The sequence below is a fragment of the Protopterus annectens genome, chromosome 10.part0 (assembly GCF_019279795.1).
Source record: "Protopterus annectens isolate FY-2018-M chromosome 10.part0, PAN1.0, whole genome shotgun sequence".
NCBI lineage: Eukaryota > Metazoa > Chordata > Ceratodontiformes > Protopteridae > Protopterus > Protopterus annectens.
In genome coordinates, this window is record NC_056744.1 from 339,516,063 (window position 1) to 339,534,860 (window position 18,798).

Sequence of the window (18,798 nt, forward strand, 5' to 3'; positions counted from 1 at the left end):
TGGTTTTGTTTTCTTCTCCTCTACAATAGGCAAAGGATTCTTTCTAAGTCAACCTGAATATGGGATCCCTATCACAGCCACAGTCTCTGAAAATAAAACCTGTCAATTTATTTCCAACACCACCACCTTCCCCCCAGTAACACCCCTGCACCACTCTCTTCAAAGCCAGATGCCTCTCATTCACCTACAGAGTGGCGATACTCCTAGGGACTCCCAGTCACCTACAGAGTGGCGATACTCCTAGGGACTCCCAGTTACCTATAGAGTGGCGATACTCGTAGGGTACTCCCAGTCACTTACAGAATGGCGATACTCGTAGGGGCTCCCAGTTACCTATAGAGTGGCAATACTCCTAGGGGCTCCCAGTCATCTGCAGAGTGGCGATACTCCTAGGGGCTTCCCAGTCACCTACAGAGTAGCGATACTCCTAGGGGCTCCCAGTCACCTACAGAGTGGAGATACTCCTAGGGTCTCTTCTTTTCAAAACAACTTCAACCAGGTACCTTCCTGCCAAATTCCCTATTAAAAAAAAAAAAACATTCCCTGCAACCTCTGAAACTTCTCTCAGTTGACTCCATCACACCAGCTCCCCCAAACCAAACTTTACTGTACCGACTATTCCCTCTCCATTCTTGCACCCAAACTTCAACACAATCTTTCCCCCCTTACATAAAAGAAATTTCCCCTTTCCCCACTTTTACAGCACAACTCAAAAGACACCGCCTCCATCACCTTTTTAAGGCATGTCAAAGCAGAAAATAATGTATGTTTGCCTATTTAAGTAATAACTTAAGAAATATGTTAAATTATTCTAAACTGGAAGGTAGTTGTGCTGTGAAAAGTTCTAAGCTCTGGGTCATAGCCTGGATGGAATAAGGAGTCACTTTACTGCCACACATTTTCCTCATACTAGGTCTCTGAGCTAAAGTATTTTGAGTACCCTGTCCAGGTGTGAAGGATCAAAAGATATCAGAAGAAACAGAGGAACCAGGTTTTTAATTGCAGGGAGTGAAGATTAGATGAGGCTTGTCAGACAGAAGAGTAAAAAAAAAGTCCTAGTTGGTCTCACATGGAAGGGCATGTGCAGAAGATGAGGCTAAAGTACGGATAACTACAGCTGTGAGAGCCAAAATGGAGCTATCAGAATGACTTTAGTTTCTGATGTCTTCTATAGAAACTTTGTAATAAGTGGGAAATGGGGAGAAGCATAAAGAAGATGTGGGGGGAACGTCTGTACAAAAGCATCTCTGGGATGTATTGTGAATGGAACAAGGGAAAAGAAGTTACTATACTAGGAAGTGACTGGTGATACAAAACAGGTCACAGCAAGGCTAGCACCAATGGCAAATCAGTGTTCTGGTAACAAATTCGCTAAAAGATCACTTGTGAGTCATCAGCAGATAATAGCCTGTCTTCTAAAGATTTGGTCTGTTCCAGAACATGGGAGATTAAGAGAATGTGCAAAGGCCCACTCTCAAGCGCTCATGGTCTCCTGGCAAAGGGGATAGAAATGGGTACTTCATGGCTTTCTCAATTATTATACTACCACCATGACCTTGGGAGTGAATATCAGCATCACCAAGGGAAGCAAGTTTTGAAATACCTAAGAAGAATACTCTCTTTTCCAGAACAACAGGAAGGGCGTTCCACTGTGTGCCTCTAAGCTTCATAGATGGTCCACTGTTGAATATGTCCCCCCACCACCCTAATTTAAAGCACTTCTGGTAACCATCGCAGTTTGGATGAAGGCTTGAAAGGGTCTTCCCAGAGTAACGTTGAACTCATGAACTCACCAGTCGAGATGATCTTTGCACCTCCTAGATTTAGTAACAGGGAAAGTTTAAGAGATCTAACAGCGGACTCCATTGTAACCTTAGCGTTTCCTGTGAAATTGGGCACGGGGGACCATGACAATGGATGCTGCAAGACATTCAGACACACCTCCTGTCATCAGTTGGTTCTGAAGGATTTGTAAAACCATTACCTTTACTGACTAATTTTTGTTCTGTTGAAAAACACTTGGCAAGACTGTGTTGATCTCAAATCCAATGAACGTGAAGGTCTGTTTGGGCATCAACTGGAATTTACTAATGTTTAAAGTTGTCATTAAAGACTGACACATAACTAAGAGATAGTCCCTGAAGGCTTTGAGATTTTCCATATTTGGGGCCACCAGAAGCCAGTCATCCAGGTATGAAAAGACCCTGGTCATCTGCAGTCTGAGATGAACTGCAACCACTGCCACGGCTATGATGCGCACCATGGAGGCTCAAGTGATAGCAAAAGCATGGGATCAAAACTGATAATGACCATCTCCTATGCACAGATAGAGAAACCTCCTTGACTCCTTTGCTACTCTGATGTGTAGATAGGGTTCTTGTAGTTTCAAAGAACACAACCAGTCTCCCTGCAGAGAAGGCAGTATGGGCTGTTCAGTGACTATCTGAAAGGGTTGTTTCAAAATTAATTGAAGTAGGTGACTCACACTGAGAATGGCCTGCAGCTTGGAACAAACAGACACAGGGAGATGATCCGGCAGCTCTCTCTTCTAGTATGCTTAACTCCTCTTTTCTTGCCACAGTCCTCTGACAGGGTGGGATCCACAGAAGCAGCAGGAGTAGGGAATGCAGTTTGAGAATGGAGATGAAAAGAACTGACTAAAATCTTGACAAAAATGTCCATCTGTCCTGTGTGACTGCCAACTGGGTATCCATGTTGAAAAGTGGTTGGGCAGGTGACCTCTGACCATCTCCAGAGTGGAATAGGTGGCCATGTCTTCAGGGAATAGAATACTGATCCCTCCCAAGGGATGGCTTGGCTGCTGCTTTGTTAATTACTGGGATACTTTTGTCCTCTTCCAAAACCTTTTTGTCTTGCTGCTGTTGGCCAAGTCTTCACCACCTCTGACATGGACTCCGCTGCATCCCAGGAAAGGTATATAATGGAGGCTGAAATTTTACCCCAACAGTGGTGAGGGTTTTTTCTGTCTGTTCCCAAGTTTGCATTTTATTGCCTATCAGCATAACTGGGTTTTCTCAAAGGATGAATTCATGAACCTGATCTTTATAATGTGAAAGGAATCTAGGAGGCACAACTAGGGGTGGCATCTGATTGCTACATCAGTGCCCACTGCCTTAACTGAACTATCCACTGCACTGTGGGTGGACAAGGTGCATGGGTAGACTTGATAAGTGAACTATTCCACTGCACTGTGGATGGATAAGCTGCATGGTGACTTGATAAATCAATTATCCACTGCACTGTGGAAGGACATGGTGCACGGTTAGACTTCATAACTGAACAATCCTCTGAATTGTGGATGGACAAGCTGCATGATTAACACTTGATGAACATAACACAGGTGACAACTGGGAAGGAGGCAGAGACCCCTATCTTCTCTGTCTTAGAGGGAATAGGCTGTTCTGAACTCACAGCAAATGGCCTTTTTGAAGGCTGACACAAGGAAGGTCAGCAGAAAAGGATCCCTTAAATGGCTGGCAGTAGACTTCAAGTTTGCTAATTCTAAATTATTCCTCCCATCCTTGACAGTAAGAGGTTTAAAAAAGGAACAGCTAGGATACTGTTCAGAGGAACGACTTCTCGTGGCACTTTAAACATTTTGAATGGCAGCCTTGGGGGTAAAGTTTTGCCCTCCATTTACATTTTTCTAAATTCCTTGGACTTTTTGATGTCTTTATTATCCACTGAAATAAGCTGGGAACAAAACTGGCACAAAGAAAAGCAAACAATTAAAATGACAAACACACACAGTAACCAACATTATGTTAAAGACTATCCAAAAAATTAGCTATGAAAGGACTCAAATACTACAAATAAAACTCAAACACTGTTAGTAAAAATGGGGCCTAACAGTGTTGGGGGAGAGTAAAAACAAACCTCACCAGTAGGTTGGATATAAAGAGAAAAAGGAACAAATTGACCTGGTCACTGTGCAACTACAACCACATGCAGACATGTATGCACACATAACTGCAGATATTCACTCAGTCACACTGATGACAGAAAATGCAAAAAGCAACTGTAAATAAAGAAAGCCAGCCAAGGAGAATGACCTCAGGCTAGGTGACACTGTGTGCGGCTGAAGAGATCTAGAGCTGGGTCTTTGGGATAAGAGTATCATGGGTAAGGGGAAGAGACTGATAGATTGGCTCTGAGAACCTTCCCAGGCAAAGTACCGGTCAGTCTTAGACCTACAAGTCATGATGATGAAACATCTTAGATAACGTACGCATAGTTAAAAACTAGGTTTGAAATTCAAAATTATACACAATAAAGAACAGTGCTGGAACTTGAAATTCATTACTGGACTCTTAGGAGACGAAGAAAAGTCATTAACCCTTACCTGTGGAAGCTGAGGCCGCCTCTCCTGGATACTATACTTAACCCAGGCCATCACAGCATTAAAAACCTGTTCCTCACTTCGTACATTTAATTCATCACTTGAAATAATATCAATCAGCTGATTGGCTGGAAGTAGCATGAACTCCTCACTCTCCATAACCTGTCAAAACCAAGGGAAAAATCATGTGAAATTGAGTCGGCAGTTAATATTAACATTTTAATATTTTTTTCTTCAACTGCACAATTACTGTAGACGGCATCTAAAAATATTGTGGGACACACTGACATGGTACACAATGAGAATAAAGTATCTGCAAACCAGCAAATGGAAAGGCCATAACATCTACAAGTCTAAAAAAACACTGATTGATGGGCTCGTCATAGTCTTCATTACTTCTGCCATTACTCTTCAGTACTTTAGCCCAATCGCAGCAGCTACATCAACATTACATCCCTATTTGCTAAGGAGTCATTTGCTCTGCAGGTCCTTAAGCAGTTACCCACATCTGCTGCTGCTGCTGCTAAAATGGTTCCAACCCCCCCCCCCCGCCCTACAGAAATGAATCAAAAATGAGTGCAGGTGCATTAGTGAAGGGCCTTACAGACCTCACTGTTCACCTCACACAATAACCTGGGCCTCTCGACTTCCCGACAATGCTTACCTTACAGAATAACCTGGGCCTCTTGACTTTGCCCACTGCAGCAACTCCTATCAGGCTGCTGCCTAGCAAGACTCAGTACAGACATTCTCTTGTTGCAAGTCCATGACAAGTTGTCAAAAGTCCAATCATGTGGTGTCATACTACAACAACAGGTACTTAATTTTGGCGGACTTTGCTTAATGTTACTTAAAATATTCTTTAAAAAAAAAAAAAAAAACTCGCAGGCTTCTATTAGACATGTCATTCTACTGTCCCTATATTAATTTCATAAAAAAGGAAAACTGTTGTAGTTACAGTAAAAAATCAGAGAGGAGTGGCACTCTGGATGCGTCTGAAAACCCTTCCAAGCAGCTATCATCACTTCACAGTTTTAAGCAGGCCTTTCTATGAATCTTTCATACTTACTTTATGCAAAACATTGCAAAAAGACACACACAGCCATGATCAGTGGTCATCAGATAAGTAATTTATTTATTTATTTTACATTTGTTTACTGGGATAGTCCGAATGGATACATGTCCATTTTCAGCGGAGGCCCGGGGAGAACAGCTCCAAATATACAAACTTACATAGATTACACATGAAGTTGGATAATATTAGAAAATATAAAATAAAGTGGCTTAGTAGTGTTCCCTAGTAGGGACTCAATTCTCATGGACAGACGCAATTAAAAGCAAGCTACGTCAGATTGGATATAGAGCTTGGTGACGTAGTTGCATGTTATGATTCTTACAGATTATGCTTTCAGTTTATAACTTGATCAGGGTTGGTACTTGGGCAAAGCCAGTTCACTTTCAGATACTGTTGGAGGTTTTTTTTGAAGAGACTTTTTAAGGATTGCAGGGTTATATTTCGGCAACAAATTCCAGGTTTTTCCAATAAAGTTGGCAAACAGGGATTCACCAGCAGAGTTATTAGCTTTGTGGGTTTGGACCAGTAATTTGTTGGCTGACCGTAGGGATCTCAGGTTGCTATATGGCTTAATAACATTTATAAGTGAGGGGGTATCCTCAGGGTGGTACAGAATTTTGTGCGCTATTAAGAACTGATTGAATTGAATTAAGCTGGGCAGTTATAGCCATTCTAGTTGTCTCAGGTTCTGGCAGTGGTGGGTTCTAAAGGTGAAGCCAGTGGCGAATCTGGCAATATGGTTGTAGCTATGGGACAGCTTACCTAGTTTGGATTTTTTGAGGTTTGAGAGTACAGGTGAGGCATATAAAAGAGTAGACAGTAGGTGTGACCGGGCGATTGCAATCTTAGCCAGTGGGGTTAAAAATGTCTTGTTTCTATACAGTGATACAAGCTTCTTCTTGATGGTATGTATGGTTTTGTTGACCTGTAGGTCAAATTTGAGATAGTCTATGATAACCCTTAGAAGTTTGGTGTGTTGATCTGGGGAGATAGTGGTACCATTGTTAGACGTGACAGAGAATGAAAGTGTGGCATATCTATTAGTGGGGGTGAAGAGTAGAAGTTTAGTTTTATTGGGGTTCAGCAGTAGGCGTTGGTTGGCGAGCCAGTTCTCAATAGTGTTAAATGTATTTTGAGTTAGGATTTGCAGTTTGGATGGGGAGGTGGCTGAGCAGATCGGAGTGGACTCATCGGCATACTGAATACAGGTAGCTTTAAGGATAGCAGTGTGAAGATTGATAAAAATAGAGAAGAGTAGTGGGCCTAGTACGGAGCCTTGAGGGACACCAAACGTGAGAGGTAGCTGGCTGGAGAGTTTGCCCTGCCATAGTACTGCCTGTTGTCTACCAGTCCGGTTGGAATGGAACCACTGGATTGCGTGCGTATTGAGGGAAATCGATTTTAGAGAAAGAATGAGAAGTTCATGGTTGACCATGTCAAAGGCTTTTGATAGGTCATGAAAGATGGCGGAGGATAGCCTATTGTCATTCCTGTTTTGGTTTATGGCATTAGTAAAGGAAAGGAGGGCTGGGGTGGTGCTGTGGTATGGCCTGAAACCATGCTGGGAGTTGGATAGTAAGTTATTCTGTGTAAGGTATTGCATTAGTTGCTTGTGTACACATTTCTCCATTATTTTGGCTAGTGGGGAAAGAAAGGCAATGGGTCTATAGTTGGATATGTCTTTAGAACTACCACCTTTATGGAGTGGGATGACATGGGATATTTTCCAGAGGGAGGGGATAGTGCTTTCAGATAAGGTTCTGTTGATAAGGATAGACATGGGATATGCAATGGCATTTGCAGCAATTTGTAGCTACTCTGCAGGGAGGAGGTCAGCAGTAAGGGTGGTGGTTTTAGTTTTTTTTATGTGCTTTGATAAAACTAGTAGATATCTGTTGGAAGCTAAATTGGGGGTGATTAGGGGTGTGGTTTAAGTTTGTGGGGTTAGTTGATTTGCTAAGGATTGGATTGTTTCAGTGAAAAAGTTATTATAAGCGCCAGCTATGGTCTCTGGGGAACTATGGGTCTGGTTAGTGGGGGTTGGGATGGTAGAATGACCTGGATGAAGTAGTTGATTTAAGCCTGTGCAGAACTTTTGAGGGTTGTTTTGCACTTTTTGTAGGAGATTTTGGTAGTTTTTTTTTTTTATCTAGTAAAATAGATTTGTTTATATCATTCCTGAGTTGACGATATTTTAGACGGTCAAGTGGGGCTTTAGTTGTTCTCCAGCTGGCCCAGGCTCTGTTCCCAGTTTTGATTTTAGATTTGGTATCTTTTGTGAGCCATGGTGCTGTATTTGATCTAGATTTAATTGTACGTGCTGGAGCATGGGAATCAAGGATACTTAGGAATTTATTGTTAAATTGAGCTATAGCCTCTTCTAATGGTAAATTTTTTTTAGTTTTAACCAGTCAACTGCTTTTAGTTCGTTTAGGAATATAACACTGTCAAAGTTTTTCCTGTTTCTAAGTGTTTTATATTTGGTCTGGCGAGGATTTCCTGCCTTATGTTTTATGATATAGGTTAGTAAATGGTCGCCAAGGTCATCAGGGAGAGTGCCAGCTGTGTACAGTTTCGGTTGGTTATTAATTAGGATCCAGTTTAGGATACCTTCCCTGTTGGTCGGTTTGTTTATCCTAGTGGGAGAGGTTATGGTCCATTTAAACCCAGATAAGTTTATAGGGGTGAGGGGTGTTCGGAGGAGCAGGGGTGCCAGTCGGTATTGAAGTCACCAAGAACTATGTTTTCTTGGGTATAGGTAGTGGATAACCAGTATAGGATATCCTCTAGGGTATTTAAGTTGTTGCCTGGTGGAATGTAAGCACAGACGATGTTCAATCATTTGTTCAGGTTAATCTATAGTTTGGTTATGAGGAGTTTTGCATTATTGAATTGGGGTGGTTGAATGGCGTCTCTATTAAGAGTATTTTTGTAAAGGACTGCAAATCCCACCTCCTTTCCTTGTAGTACGGTCTAACCGGTGAATATTATATCCTGGAGGTAGTATCCCATTATCAGTAGTACTAGGTTAGGACAGTCTAACCGGTGAATATTATAGCCTGGAGGTAGTATCTCATTATCAGTAGTACTAGGTTAGTACGGTCTAACCGGTGAATATTATAGCCTGGAGGTAGTACCTCATTATCAGTAGTACTAGGTTAGTACAGTCTAACCGGTGAATATTATATCCTGGAGGTAGTATCTCATTATCAGTAGTACTAGGTTAGTACAGACTAACCAGTGAATATTATATCCTAGAGGTAGTATCTCATTATCAGTAGTACTAGGTTAGTACAGACTAACCAGTGAATATTATATCCTGGAGGTAGTATCTCATTATCAGTAGTACTAGGTTAGTACGGTCTAACCGGTGAATATTATATCCTGGAGGTAGTATCTCATTATCAGTAGTACTAGGTTAGTACAGTCTAACCAGTGAATATTATAGCCTGGAGGTAGTATCTCATTATCAGTAGTACTAGGTTAGTACGGTCTAACCGGTGAATATTATATCCTGGAGGTAGTATCTCATTATCAGTAGTACCAGGTTAGTACGGTCTAACCGGTGAATATTATATCCTGGAGGTAGTATCTCATTATCAGTAGTACCAGGTTAGTACGGTCTAACTGGTGAATATTATATCCTGGAGGTAGTATCTCATTATCAGTAGTACTAGGTTAGTACGGTCTAACCAGTGAATATTATATCCTGGAGGTAGTAACTCATTATCAGTAGTACTAGGTTAGTACGGTCTAACCAGTGAATATTATATCCTGGAGGTAGTATCTCATTATCAGTAGTACTAGGTTAGTACAGTCTAACCAGTGAATATTATATCCTGGAGGTAGTATCTCATTATCAGTAGTACTAGGTTAGTACGGTCTAACCGGTGAATATTATATCCTGGAGGTAGTATCTCATTATCAGTAGTACTAGGGTAGTATGGTCTAACCGGTGAATATTATATCTTGGTGGTAGTATCTCATTATCAGTAGTACTAGGTTAGTATGGTCTAACCGGTGAATATTATATCTTGGTGGTAGTATCTCATTATCAGTAGTACTAGGTTAGTACGGTCTAACCAGTGAATATTATATCTTGGAGGTAGTATCTCATTATCAGTAGTACTAGGTTAGTACGGTCTAACCAGTGAATATTATATCCTGGAGGTAGCATCTCATTTTCAGTAGTACTAGGTTAGTATGGTCTAACCGGTGAATATTATATCCTGGAGGTAGTATCTCATTATCAGTAGTACTAGGTTAGTACGGTCTAACCGGTGAATATTATATCCTGGAGGTAGTATCTCATTATCAGTAGTACTAGGTTAGTACGGTCTAACTGGTGAAAATTATATCCTGGAGGTAGTATCTCATTATCAGTAGTACTAGGTTAGTACGGTCTAACCAGTGAATATTATATCCTGGAGGTAGTATCTCATTATCAGTAGTACTAGGTTAGTACGGTCTAACCAGTGAATATTATATCCTGGAGGTAGCATCTCATTATCAGTAGTACCAGGTTAGTACGGTCTAACCGGTGAATATTATATCCTGGAGGTAGTATCTCATTATCAGTAGTACTAGGTTAGTACGGTCTAACCGGTGAATATTATCAGTAGTACTAGGTTAGTACGGTCTAACCGGTGAATATTATATCCTGGGGGTAGTATCTCATTATCAGTAGTACTAGGTTAGTATGGTCTAACCGGTGAATATTATAGCCTGGAGGTAGTATCTCATTATCAGTAGTACTAGGTTAGTACAGTCTAACCGGTGAATATTATATCCTGGGGGTAGTATCTCATTATTAGTAGTACTAGGTTAGTACGGTCTAACCAGTGAATATTATATCCTGGAGATAGTAACTCATTATCAGTAGTACTAGGTTAGTACGGTCTAACCGGTGAATATTATATCCTGGAGGTAGTATCTCATTATCAGTAGTACTAGGTTAGTACGGTCTAACCGGTGAATATTATAGCCTGGAGGTAGTATCTCATTATCAGTAGTACTACGTTAGTACGGTCTAACCGGTGAATATTATATCCTGGAGGTAGTATCTCATTATCAGTAGTACTAGGTTAGTACGGTCTAACTGGTGAATATTATATCCTGGAGGTAGTATCTCATTATCAGTAGTACTAGGTTAGTACAGTCTAACCAGTGAATATTATATCCTGGAGGTAGTATCTCATTATCAGTAGTACTAGGTTAGTATGGTATAACCGGTGAATATTGTATCCTGGAAGTAGTATCTCATTATCAGTAGTACTAGGTTAGTACGGTCTAACCGGTGAATATTATAGCCTGGAGGTAGTATCTCATTATCAGTAGTACTAGGTTTTAGCCAGGTTTCCGTAAGACACAATGTCTGGGGAGTGGGTTGCTATAGATCATATGTAAAGTCAACAAAGCTTCCTAACATTAAAGCCAGAATGAAATTTCCCTTAAAACCAATACTGAAAAACTGCCTCTGAAATACTGGGCTGCAAATTTGACGACAAAAGAAAGCCTGCCAGAGCAGAAAGCCAGGCACGGAGGATGTTGTTTGATTATATGAGATGTGGAAAAGCAGTACAAGAGAGACACCTTAATGCAGTCTGTCCTCAATGTCTGTGTGATGCCCCACTTTGGCACTGGAAAGGGACATTCACTTGGAACAAAAATGATACACCCTGTACTTCCACATACAGCTCTCTGCATCAAGCACAATTTCCTTTAAGAGCATGCAGGGAACACACCCAGTCCGGGGTCTGGATTTCTTCTTCTGTCTCCCTCCAGGTCCCCAATAAGACTCCCCACTGGCACAGCTATAGAGTTGAGACCTCAGTCAAGTGTCCAAGCAAAGTTCTCCAGCACCCTCTCTGTGAAACCAGTGTTTTGTGTCCCTGCTTCAAACAGCTGACACACGAACTCTGAGATTTCATTTACACACACACAAGTGCGTGGGAAAGGCTATCACAGATTTACTAGCTATGTCCCCTTCTGGCCAGACTTACACCACCACCAGACACTCCAAAGCCAGCTACTATAACACTCTTGCAAGGGTACCCAATTAGACTGAGTGAAATTAATATTAATACAAATGGTAGTTTAACCAACAGCAAGGCTTATAAGAGCAGCCAAAGCTGACACCAAATATACACAAGTACTCTTACAGATTAAAATATTCTCTAAAAGACCATCCAAGTCGCAATGAAAAAAATTTTAATTTTATTTTATTTATTGACATTTGTTGACTGGGAATGTTCGACTGGGTCAGGAACCCATTTTCAGAGGAGGCCCGGGGAGAAAAGCTCCACAAGACATTATGTATACACAGAGTAATAAACAAGTATTTTCAAGAATTTACAGTACAGTTACATTAAAATATCTTGAGAAAAATTATAACGTGTGATTACAAATATAAGAATTATTTACAAAAACCTTTTTTGCAAATATTAAAATAGGTTGAAAAGTAAAAGAAAGGAACAATCAGTAGAGAGGTTAGCTGTTGAAGGATAGCTAACAGAAAAAGTTAGGTTTTGGGGTTATTACAGCAGTTGTTTAGAGAATCAATAGTAAGAGTTGTTTAAATTAAATCAGAAGACTTTCCTGCTGGTTTTGAGGGGTAAAAATTGAGGTAAGGTAGTGGGGAAAAAGCCTGGAGAGGGAGCGGTGGCTTATCTATTTTGATAAATGCAGGAACAGACATGAGTATTTAGTAGATAGGGTGAGTTTAAATTTGTTGAAGCAGTCAATGGTGTTTATGCTGGTTGGAAGTGAGTTCCAGAGTTTTGCAAACAGTGTACGAGTAAAGGCAGTGACCAACTCTTTTGTTTAGTACACAGACAGTTATGACTTGTTCACTTTGAGTGGTGCGGGTGTTAGAATGATCATAAGAGCAGGGCAGCTGTTTGGGTTATAGACAATTTTGTGTGCCACTGACAGCTGAAGGAGGCTGAGGTAGTGGGAACATTCCGCCAGTTTAATTATCTTAAGGCTTGGCCGTGGCCAGTTTAATTATCTTAAGGCTTGGCCGTGGTGTGAGCAGTAGGACTGCCTGTTGCAAATTTGGTGATTTTACGATAGCAGGACTGGAGATTGTATTTTAGGGATGAGTGCAGGTTGGTGAAAATAGGGGCACCGTTAAGAGGGAGGTGAGCAAACAGGAGTTGTCAAGAGCTTTTTTGGTGGTGTTGTCCATGAAATGTTTGTCTGTACAGGGTTCTAAATTTGCAGTGGGCTTTTTAATGGCATTACAAAAATGGTGTTCAAAAGTAAGTTTGTCAGTCTGGACCTTGTCACCATGGTGAATGGGACATGCTGGAAGGATGGATTCCTGTCCCGGAGACTTCCCATGCTCTGGAACGGGCTACCCATCTGTGTCAAGCAAAGTTCTTCATTGGCACTCTTCAAGAAAGGTCTTGATGAGTGGATGGGAAATAGGAAATACACCCCGGGGAACACTTCTGTGTCTCTGCTCGACAGTGGCACAGGAAAATAACTTTCTTGGGTGGCGTAGGCCAGGGAACCTTGTTGGCTAGGCTTACGTAGGCCCTTGGGCCGATAGCCTAGTACCTACCTATGAACCTATGCTAATATCTAATAGTTTAGCATGGAATACAGATAAAAATTTCTATATTGTTTTGGTAGAAAATGTGAAAGCTGGATGTGAAGGGTTTTACTGCAAAAACACAAAGCTTTTTTTGGCATTAAGGAATAGTTGTGATTTGCTTAGCAGGCTCTGATTGCAGAAAAGGTACCTTGTGTTATTTTCTGGAAGTGTTGTAGGTTATTTGAGGAGGAGATTATGGTAGTATCATCAGCATATGGGATAATAGCACTCAGGGGAGTAGTAGTGTGAAGGTTGTTGGTAATAATGTTGAAGAGTAAATGTCCAAGTATTGACCCTCCTGACCCCAGTTTAGTTTACTTGACATTCAGAGTATTTTGCCATTTTATGCATTGTTGCCTCTTTGCAAGGTAGCTATTAAAGCTACTGGAGGATAGGTAGAGTGCAGCCGATATTAGAAAGCTGTTGAAGTTTTTTGTGTGATACTGTATCAAAAGCATTCAACAGAATTAGTAGCAGTACAGAAATAATATTACCACAGTCGATAGATTTATGCACAGTATCCATGAAGGAGGTGAGTGCAGTGTTTGTACTGTGTTTGATGGGTGAAAGCCATGTTGGGTGGGGGTGAGTAGACTGCAGTGTCCGAGATGGTGCATTAGTGGTTTATGAATGCCTCTTTTGAAAAGTTTGGATAGTGGGGAGAGGATAGAGATTGGTCGATAGTTAGTGGATCCGTTGGAGTTTCAGTTCAAAATTCACTTAAAATGCACAAGGAAAGCCAATAACGCCAGCGTAGTACATTTTAATATCCGATTTCGTAAAATACTTCTTCAGAACAAAACTCAATACATTTAAATACTCTTCTAAAGAGCCAACTAAAACCAATCAACACGTTAAGTAATAAATTAAAATCGCACAACAATATACAGGATTAACCATTTAATTTTCTGTTCTCTAAAAAAAACAAAATATTTATATGTTCATTCAAACCAGGTGGATTATCAGCACCAAGTTTTATCAGCCCAAATACCTCTCTAGTATCCACCTGTTTTTTAACACCCCCCCCCCCGTTTTGTCTAAACTAGCCTGTTCTAAAACAGTGAAACAGAATTTTTTAAAGTTTTTACAAACATTAGAGTGCTTAAATAAAGCATTACTTACATCTTTTTGTTTTATAGCACTCAAATGTTCTTTGATTCTGTCACATAAGCTTCTCATGGTCATTCCAACATAAAGCGAGTCACAGCCGGAGCATAATGCGATATAAATCCCATCTGTAGATTCACAACTGTACCTAAACTCCAAATTTATAAGGCAAATGGGGCAACATAGCAAAAGATCCCTCATAAATGTACCTGCATATAGAGCAACTGTTACATCTATAGGTCCTTTTATTTTTATTAGTTGAACTTTAGTGTCAGACCTTTCCAACAGTTGTTTTAATTTAAACTATAGTCTCTAGTACGGACAAATTGTGTGTGTGTGTGTGTGTGTGTGGGGGGTACCTAAAAATCTGTCTTAGTTCTTTGTGACTATTGATAATTTTCCAGTTATTAGTAATATTTCTAATTTCAGGAGCATCTACAGACATATCTAAAGTACAATGGGGAATATTAAAAATGACTCCTGATCTGGTCTACTAGGTTTGTTTACAAATACATTTAACAATATCGGTGGAAAAACAGTATCCCTCTTGTCCCAAATTTCTTTGGCTGTCTTGTCCAATAAACTTAGTGGGTAACTCCTGGCTAGAAAAAGTGAAGTGATAAAATCAACTTCATTTTCAAAAACTTCATCCTTACCGATCATACGTGAAGCCCTAATATATTGTCCTCTAGGAATATTTTGTTTTTATGTACCAAGGATGGTTACTTGAACAATGTAAATAACTATGAGAAAACGTAATTTTTCTATAGATGTTACTTTCGAAACATTTAACAGAGTCCCATAACAATTGCACATCTAAAACGTTGATTTCATGTCTAGTACCTCCTAATGTGAAAGACAAAAAAACTAGAAGTTGCATTCAAATGTCTCAAAAAATACTGATGTCTATTTGTCCTTCTATAATGAAAAACAACTCAGTAAAATCTGTTAAAAAACAAGAGGTTTTTAAACTCTTGCATATTGGGTGATAACTCTGTCTTCCACCACCCAAGCACATGATTTGCATATGCTGGGGCAACAGTTGCCCCCATGGCAACTCTCTTTTGTCTGTAATATTTGTCATGAAAAAAGAAATAATTGGTTTGTAGTATCATCTCTAAAAACATACAATAAACCTGTATTCTATCTCCTGTTAAATGGCAGCACTTACACAAATTATCCCTGACAAAATCAACCCCTTGATCTATTGGTATAGATGTAAATAAGGAAACAATGTTGACAGCAACAAGGGTAATAACATTAGTACCAAAAGAAAAGGTAGAGTGAAAATTCTTAATATGATTTAAAAAGTCCCATGAATCCTGACAGTAAGATGGTAAAACTTGTACAACTGGATTAAATACACAGTCCAAAAAAAAATAGACATTCCTTCTGTAATGCTACCACTTGCAGATATAGGTCTGAATGGGGAGTGGATTGGATCTCCGTCAATCTTTGGTGTTCCAAATAAAATACCCACTCGTGGATGCTTAGTATAAAAGAAATTGTACAAGTTTGTACCTATTTCACCATTCTTTATCACGTCTTCTAACAATGAGTATAAATACTATATTTAGTATGAATCTCTCCAATAGAAACCACATGGTACTCATCTTAGTTACTATCATTAACATTCATAATTACCAATCCACCCCCTTTGTCAGCCTTCATAAATCTTAAGCTTTTCTCTCTACATAATTCATTCAATGCACTGTGTTCTACATGAGACAAATTATAATAAGGTTTCATAGTCTTCTTATTAAGATCTCTTAAGTCTCGTTCACAAAATGCTTCAAAACGTCTTACAGTAAAATGCAAAGATGGATTAAAAGTGTACGGCCTACTTAAATAAGAAGTTATGTACTTACCATAATGTTCCATGTGAGTTGTTCTTCTCGCCTTCATTATTACTGATGGCTTCAGAGCCAATCGATGGCAAACAGAGTCTTACCGTCTTGAGCACATCTGGTGAGGGTCTCTAACTTTTGGTCCAAATAAGAAGGAACCATCAAAGGGGGCATTCACAAATGACAACTTAAAAGGGTCTGCAAAAGAACATAAGCGCATCCAGGAATGTCTTCGCAAAGCAATTCCTGTACCCGCAGCCCAACTCATTCCATCAGCTGCGTAAGACATGAGACGCATGGAAGAGTTTACGATGGAGTTGAGGGTAGCAAGCTGAGATGTCACCTTGTCTGCCACAGTCTCTGCTACTGCACCATGGAGAGTATCTCCAAGCTCCTTCAGGAGATCTCAATGAAGTCTTGTGAAGTGGGTTAGGTAGTCCAATGACCGAAGGGCAAAGGTCATAGAACTGAACATGCTCTTCCCGTATCTATCCATTATCCTAGATTCTCTATTAGGAGGATGGACAGACATAGAAGTCTCCGACATCACTTTTTTTAGTGGCTGCTGCCACCATCATGGCATCAACAGGTATGAGTTTAGGTAAGAAGGACTTATCTTGGGGGGCTGAAATGTACTTGTTGGGCCTTCTAGGAACAGGCTCCATAGAATCTGGTGACTCCCACGCCCTTTGAGACAAAAGATCCATCAACTCATCGAAGGACGGAGACACCCAAGAGGTGGAGGCTCGGGACTCGAAAGCCTTCAGGAGCACTGATTCGTCCTTGGTAGGGTTTAGGGGCTGCCAGTCTCCCCTCTGCTTAAGGATCTCAAGGATATCCCCGAAGGAAATATCCACAGAGGGAGACCTTGGGGACCCTCCCAATTCCTCCAAATCGGTCTCTGACGGGATGGATTCCTGAGGGGAATCTAGATGTCTTCTCTTACATATTCTCTTCCGAGAATCCTCCTCAGTGGGAATCTCTGGGGAGGCCTCAGAAGAGCAGCGTTCCCCCAAGGGGGCATCCTGAGGCTCTGGGTCCCTACGCTTACGGTGAACCTGTGGTAGCAGAGAAGAAGCAGGCACCTTTTTGGGAGGAGGTGGCCATATCAGAGGTTGTGGAAGTCTGGTGGGACAAAGCCCTCATCATGGCATCGAAGGCCCCACGGCTCAGATGCGAGGAAGCACCCTGGTCCGAAGACTCCTCCCGCACCAGAACAGCCGTCTCAGAGCCCGAGGTAGGAACCAAACTCATCCATGCCGAAGCCCCAAAAGGAAGAGTTGGAACAGGCTATCGGTTCGACCCCCCCCAGAACCGACAGGAGAGTGTCGGCTCCCAGTTTCTGCTGCCGGAGCAGAGGATATCAGGGTGGTCGGTACTGACAGGTCAGAAGTGAGTGTCAGTACAGACGGTTCCACCAATGACTGAATGGCCTCCTCTGGCTCCGAAGTCTCGATTCGACTCGGAGGAGGAACAGCAGCAGCAGCAGAGGACTTTGTTGGTTCCGAAACTGCTAGAGTCGAAACAGATAGAATTTTAGCAAGCATCGGATCCTGTAAAAGTCTCCGCACCACTCGGTCCACATCCGAATCGGAAAGTCTGGAAGCCTGAGAGGAGACCGCCGACAGAGCTGGTGACCCCAGAATCGGGGACTTCAAAGTAGGAGATACCGGTTCCAGGACTGGGGACCAGCTCCTACCAGCAACCTGAATGGTCAGTTCCGATGACACTGGAGCTGAGACTGTAGCCTTTTTATAAGGTTTCGGAACCGAAGAGCCCTTCAGAGCTGAACTAGATGAAGAGGCTGGAGAAGAGGGTTTTGGTTGACCCGGAGCAGGATCTAAATCTGACTGGAAAGCAGACCTAGTTAAACCCTGCACCACTAGCTTACGCTTCCTTTCAGCTAACACTCTAGAGCTGAGCCCATGACAAATGGAACAAACCTCCTGTAAATGTACTTCACCCAGGCAGTACACACATGTAGAATGGCCATCTGTAATCGACATTTTCTGACTACATTTAGGGCATCTCTTGAACCCTGATTTCGCCTTTTCAGACACTAACCGGCTAAAAGTATACAAAGGCAGCTACTATGAAACTCCTAATACTGTAACAGAAAAAGCATAACAGGCTAAGGAAAACAAAGAACAGACAAAAAAAACGGCCAAGAGCCTAACCGGCTAACACAGAAAATTGCAGAAAACTGCAAAAGCCTAACTTGGCTTGGGACAGAGCAATAAAACCAAATGACTAACTTTTAATAAACAGGGCCAAGCCCAAAACTAGGGAGAAAAAGAGCTATCAAAACAAGGATATAAATCCGAAAAGCAGATAACCAGTACAAAGCACAATACTATTAAGATTTAACTACCCAATAAAAGTGGAATTATTAGGAAATTTTTGAAAGAAAATTGTAAACTTATCTCTCCAATGGCCAAGAGCTGTAGAGAATGCACAATCAGTTGCAGCGGCAAACTAGATCTAGGGAATGTAGTGGTGCACTGTGGGATATGGCTTTGGCCTCTAGCTGTTTAAGACCTCAGGCTTTGCAAATTAGCCGACTCGGAGCCGATGATCGTCTCCGAACCCATCAGTAAGAATGAAGGCAAGACTGAACAACTTCACATCAATTCTTAGTAGCAACATCCTTGAGTATAAAAGCTAAATTAAGCTTCCTAGTATACATTTTCAACTGCAAAATAGTAGGAGTTAAACATGATCTGTGACTAGGAATAAAACTCAGTCCTAGTCCAAGTACTTTTAAGTGTTGGTCATTCAAATTAAAATTACTTAAATATTTTCATCTCTT

The 18,798-nt window shown here is 41.1% G+C and overlaps 1 protein-coding gene across 3 annotated transcripts in view; it reads right to left on the reverse strand.

The window, feature by feature from the left end:
- KLHL20 (kelch like family member 20) overlaps window positions 1-18,798 on the reverse strand; it is a 1,442,445-nt gene that overhangs the window by 939,264 nt on the left and 484,383 nt on the right. For all 3 annotated transcript variants that reach the window (XM_044085231.1, XM_044085232.1, XM_044085230.1), the window contains one exon: window positions 4,364-4,522. In XM_044085231.1, the coding sequence (XP_043941166.1) occupies window positions 4,364-4,522 (159 nt within the window). The remainder of the gene's footprint in view (window positions 1-4,363; window positions 4,523-18,798) is intronic.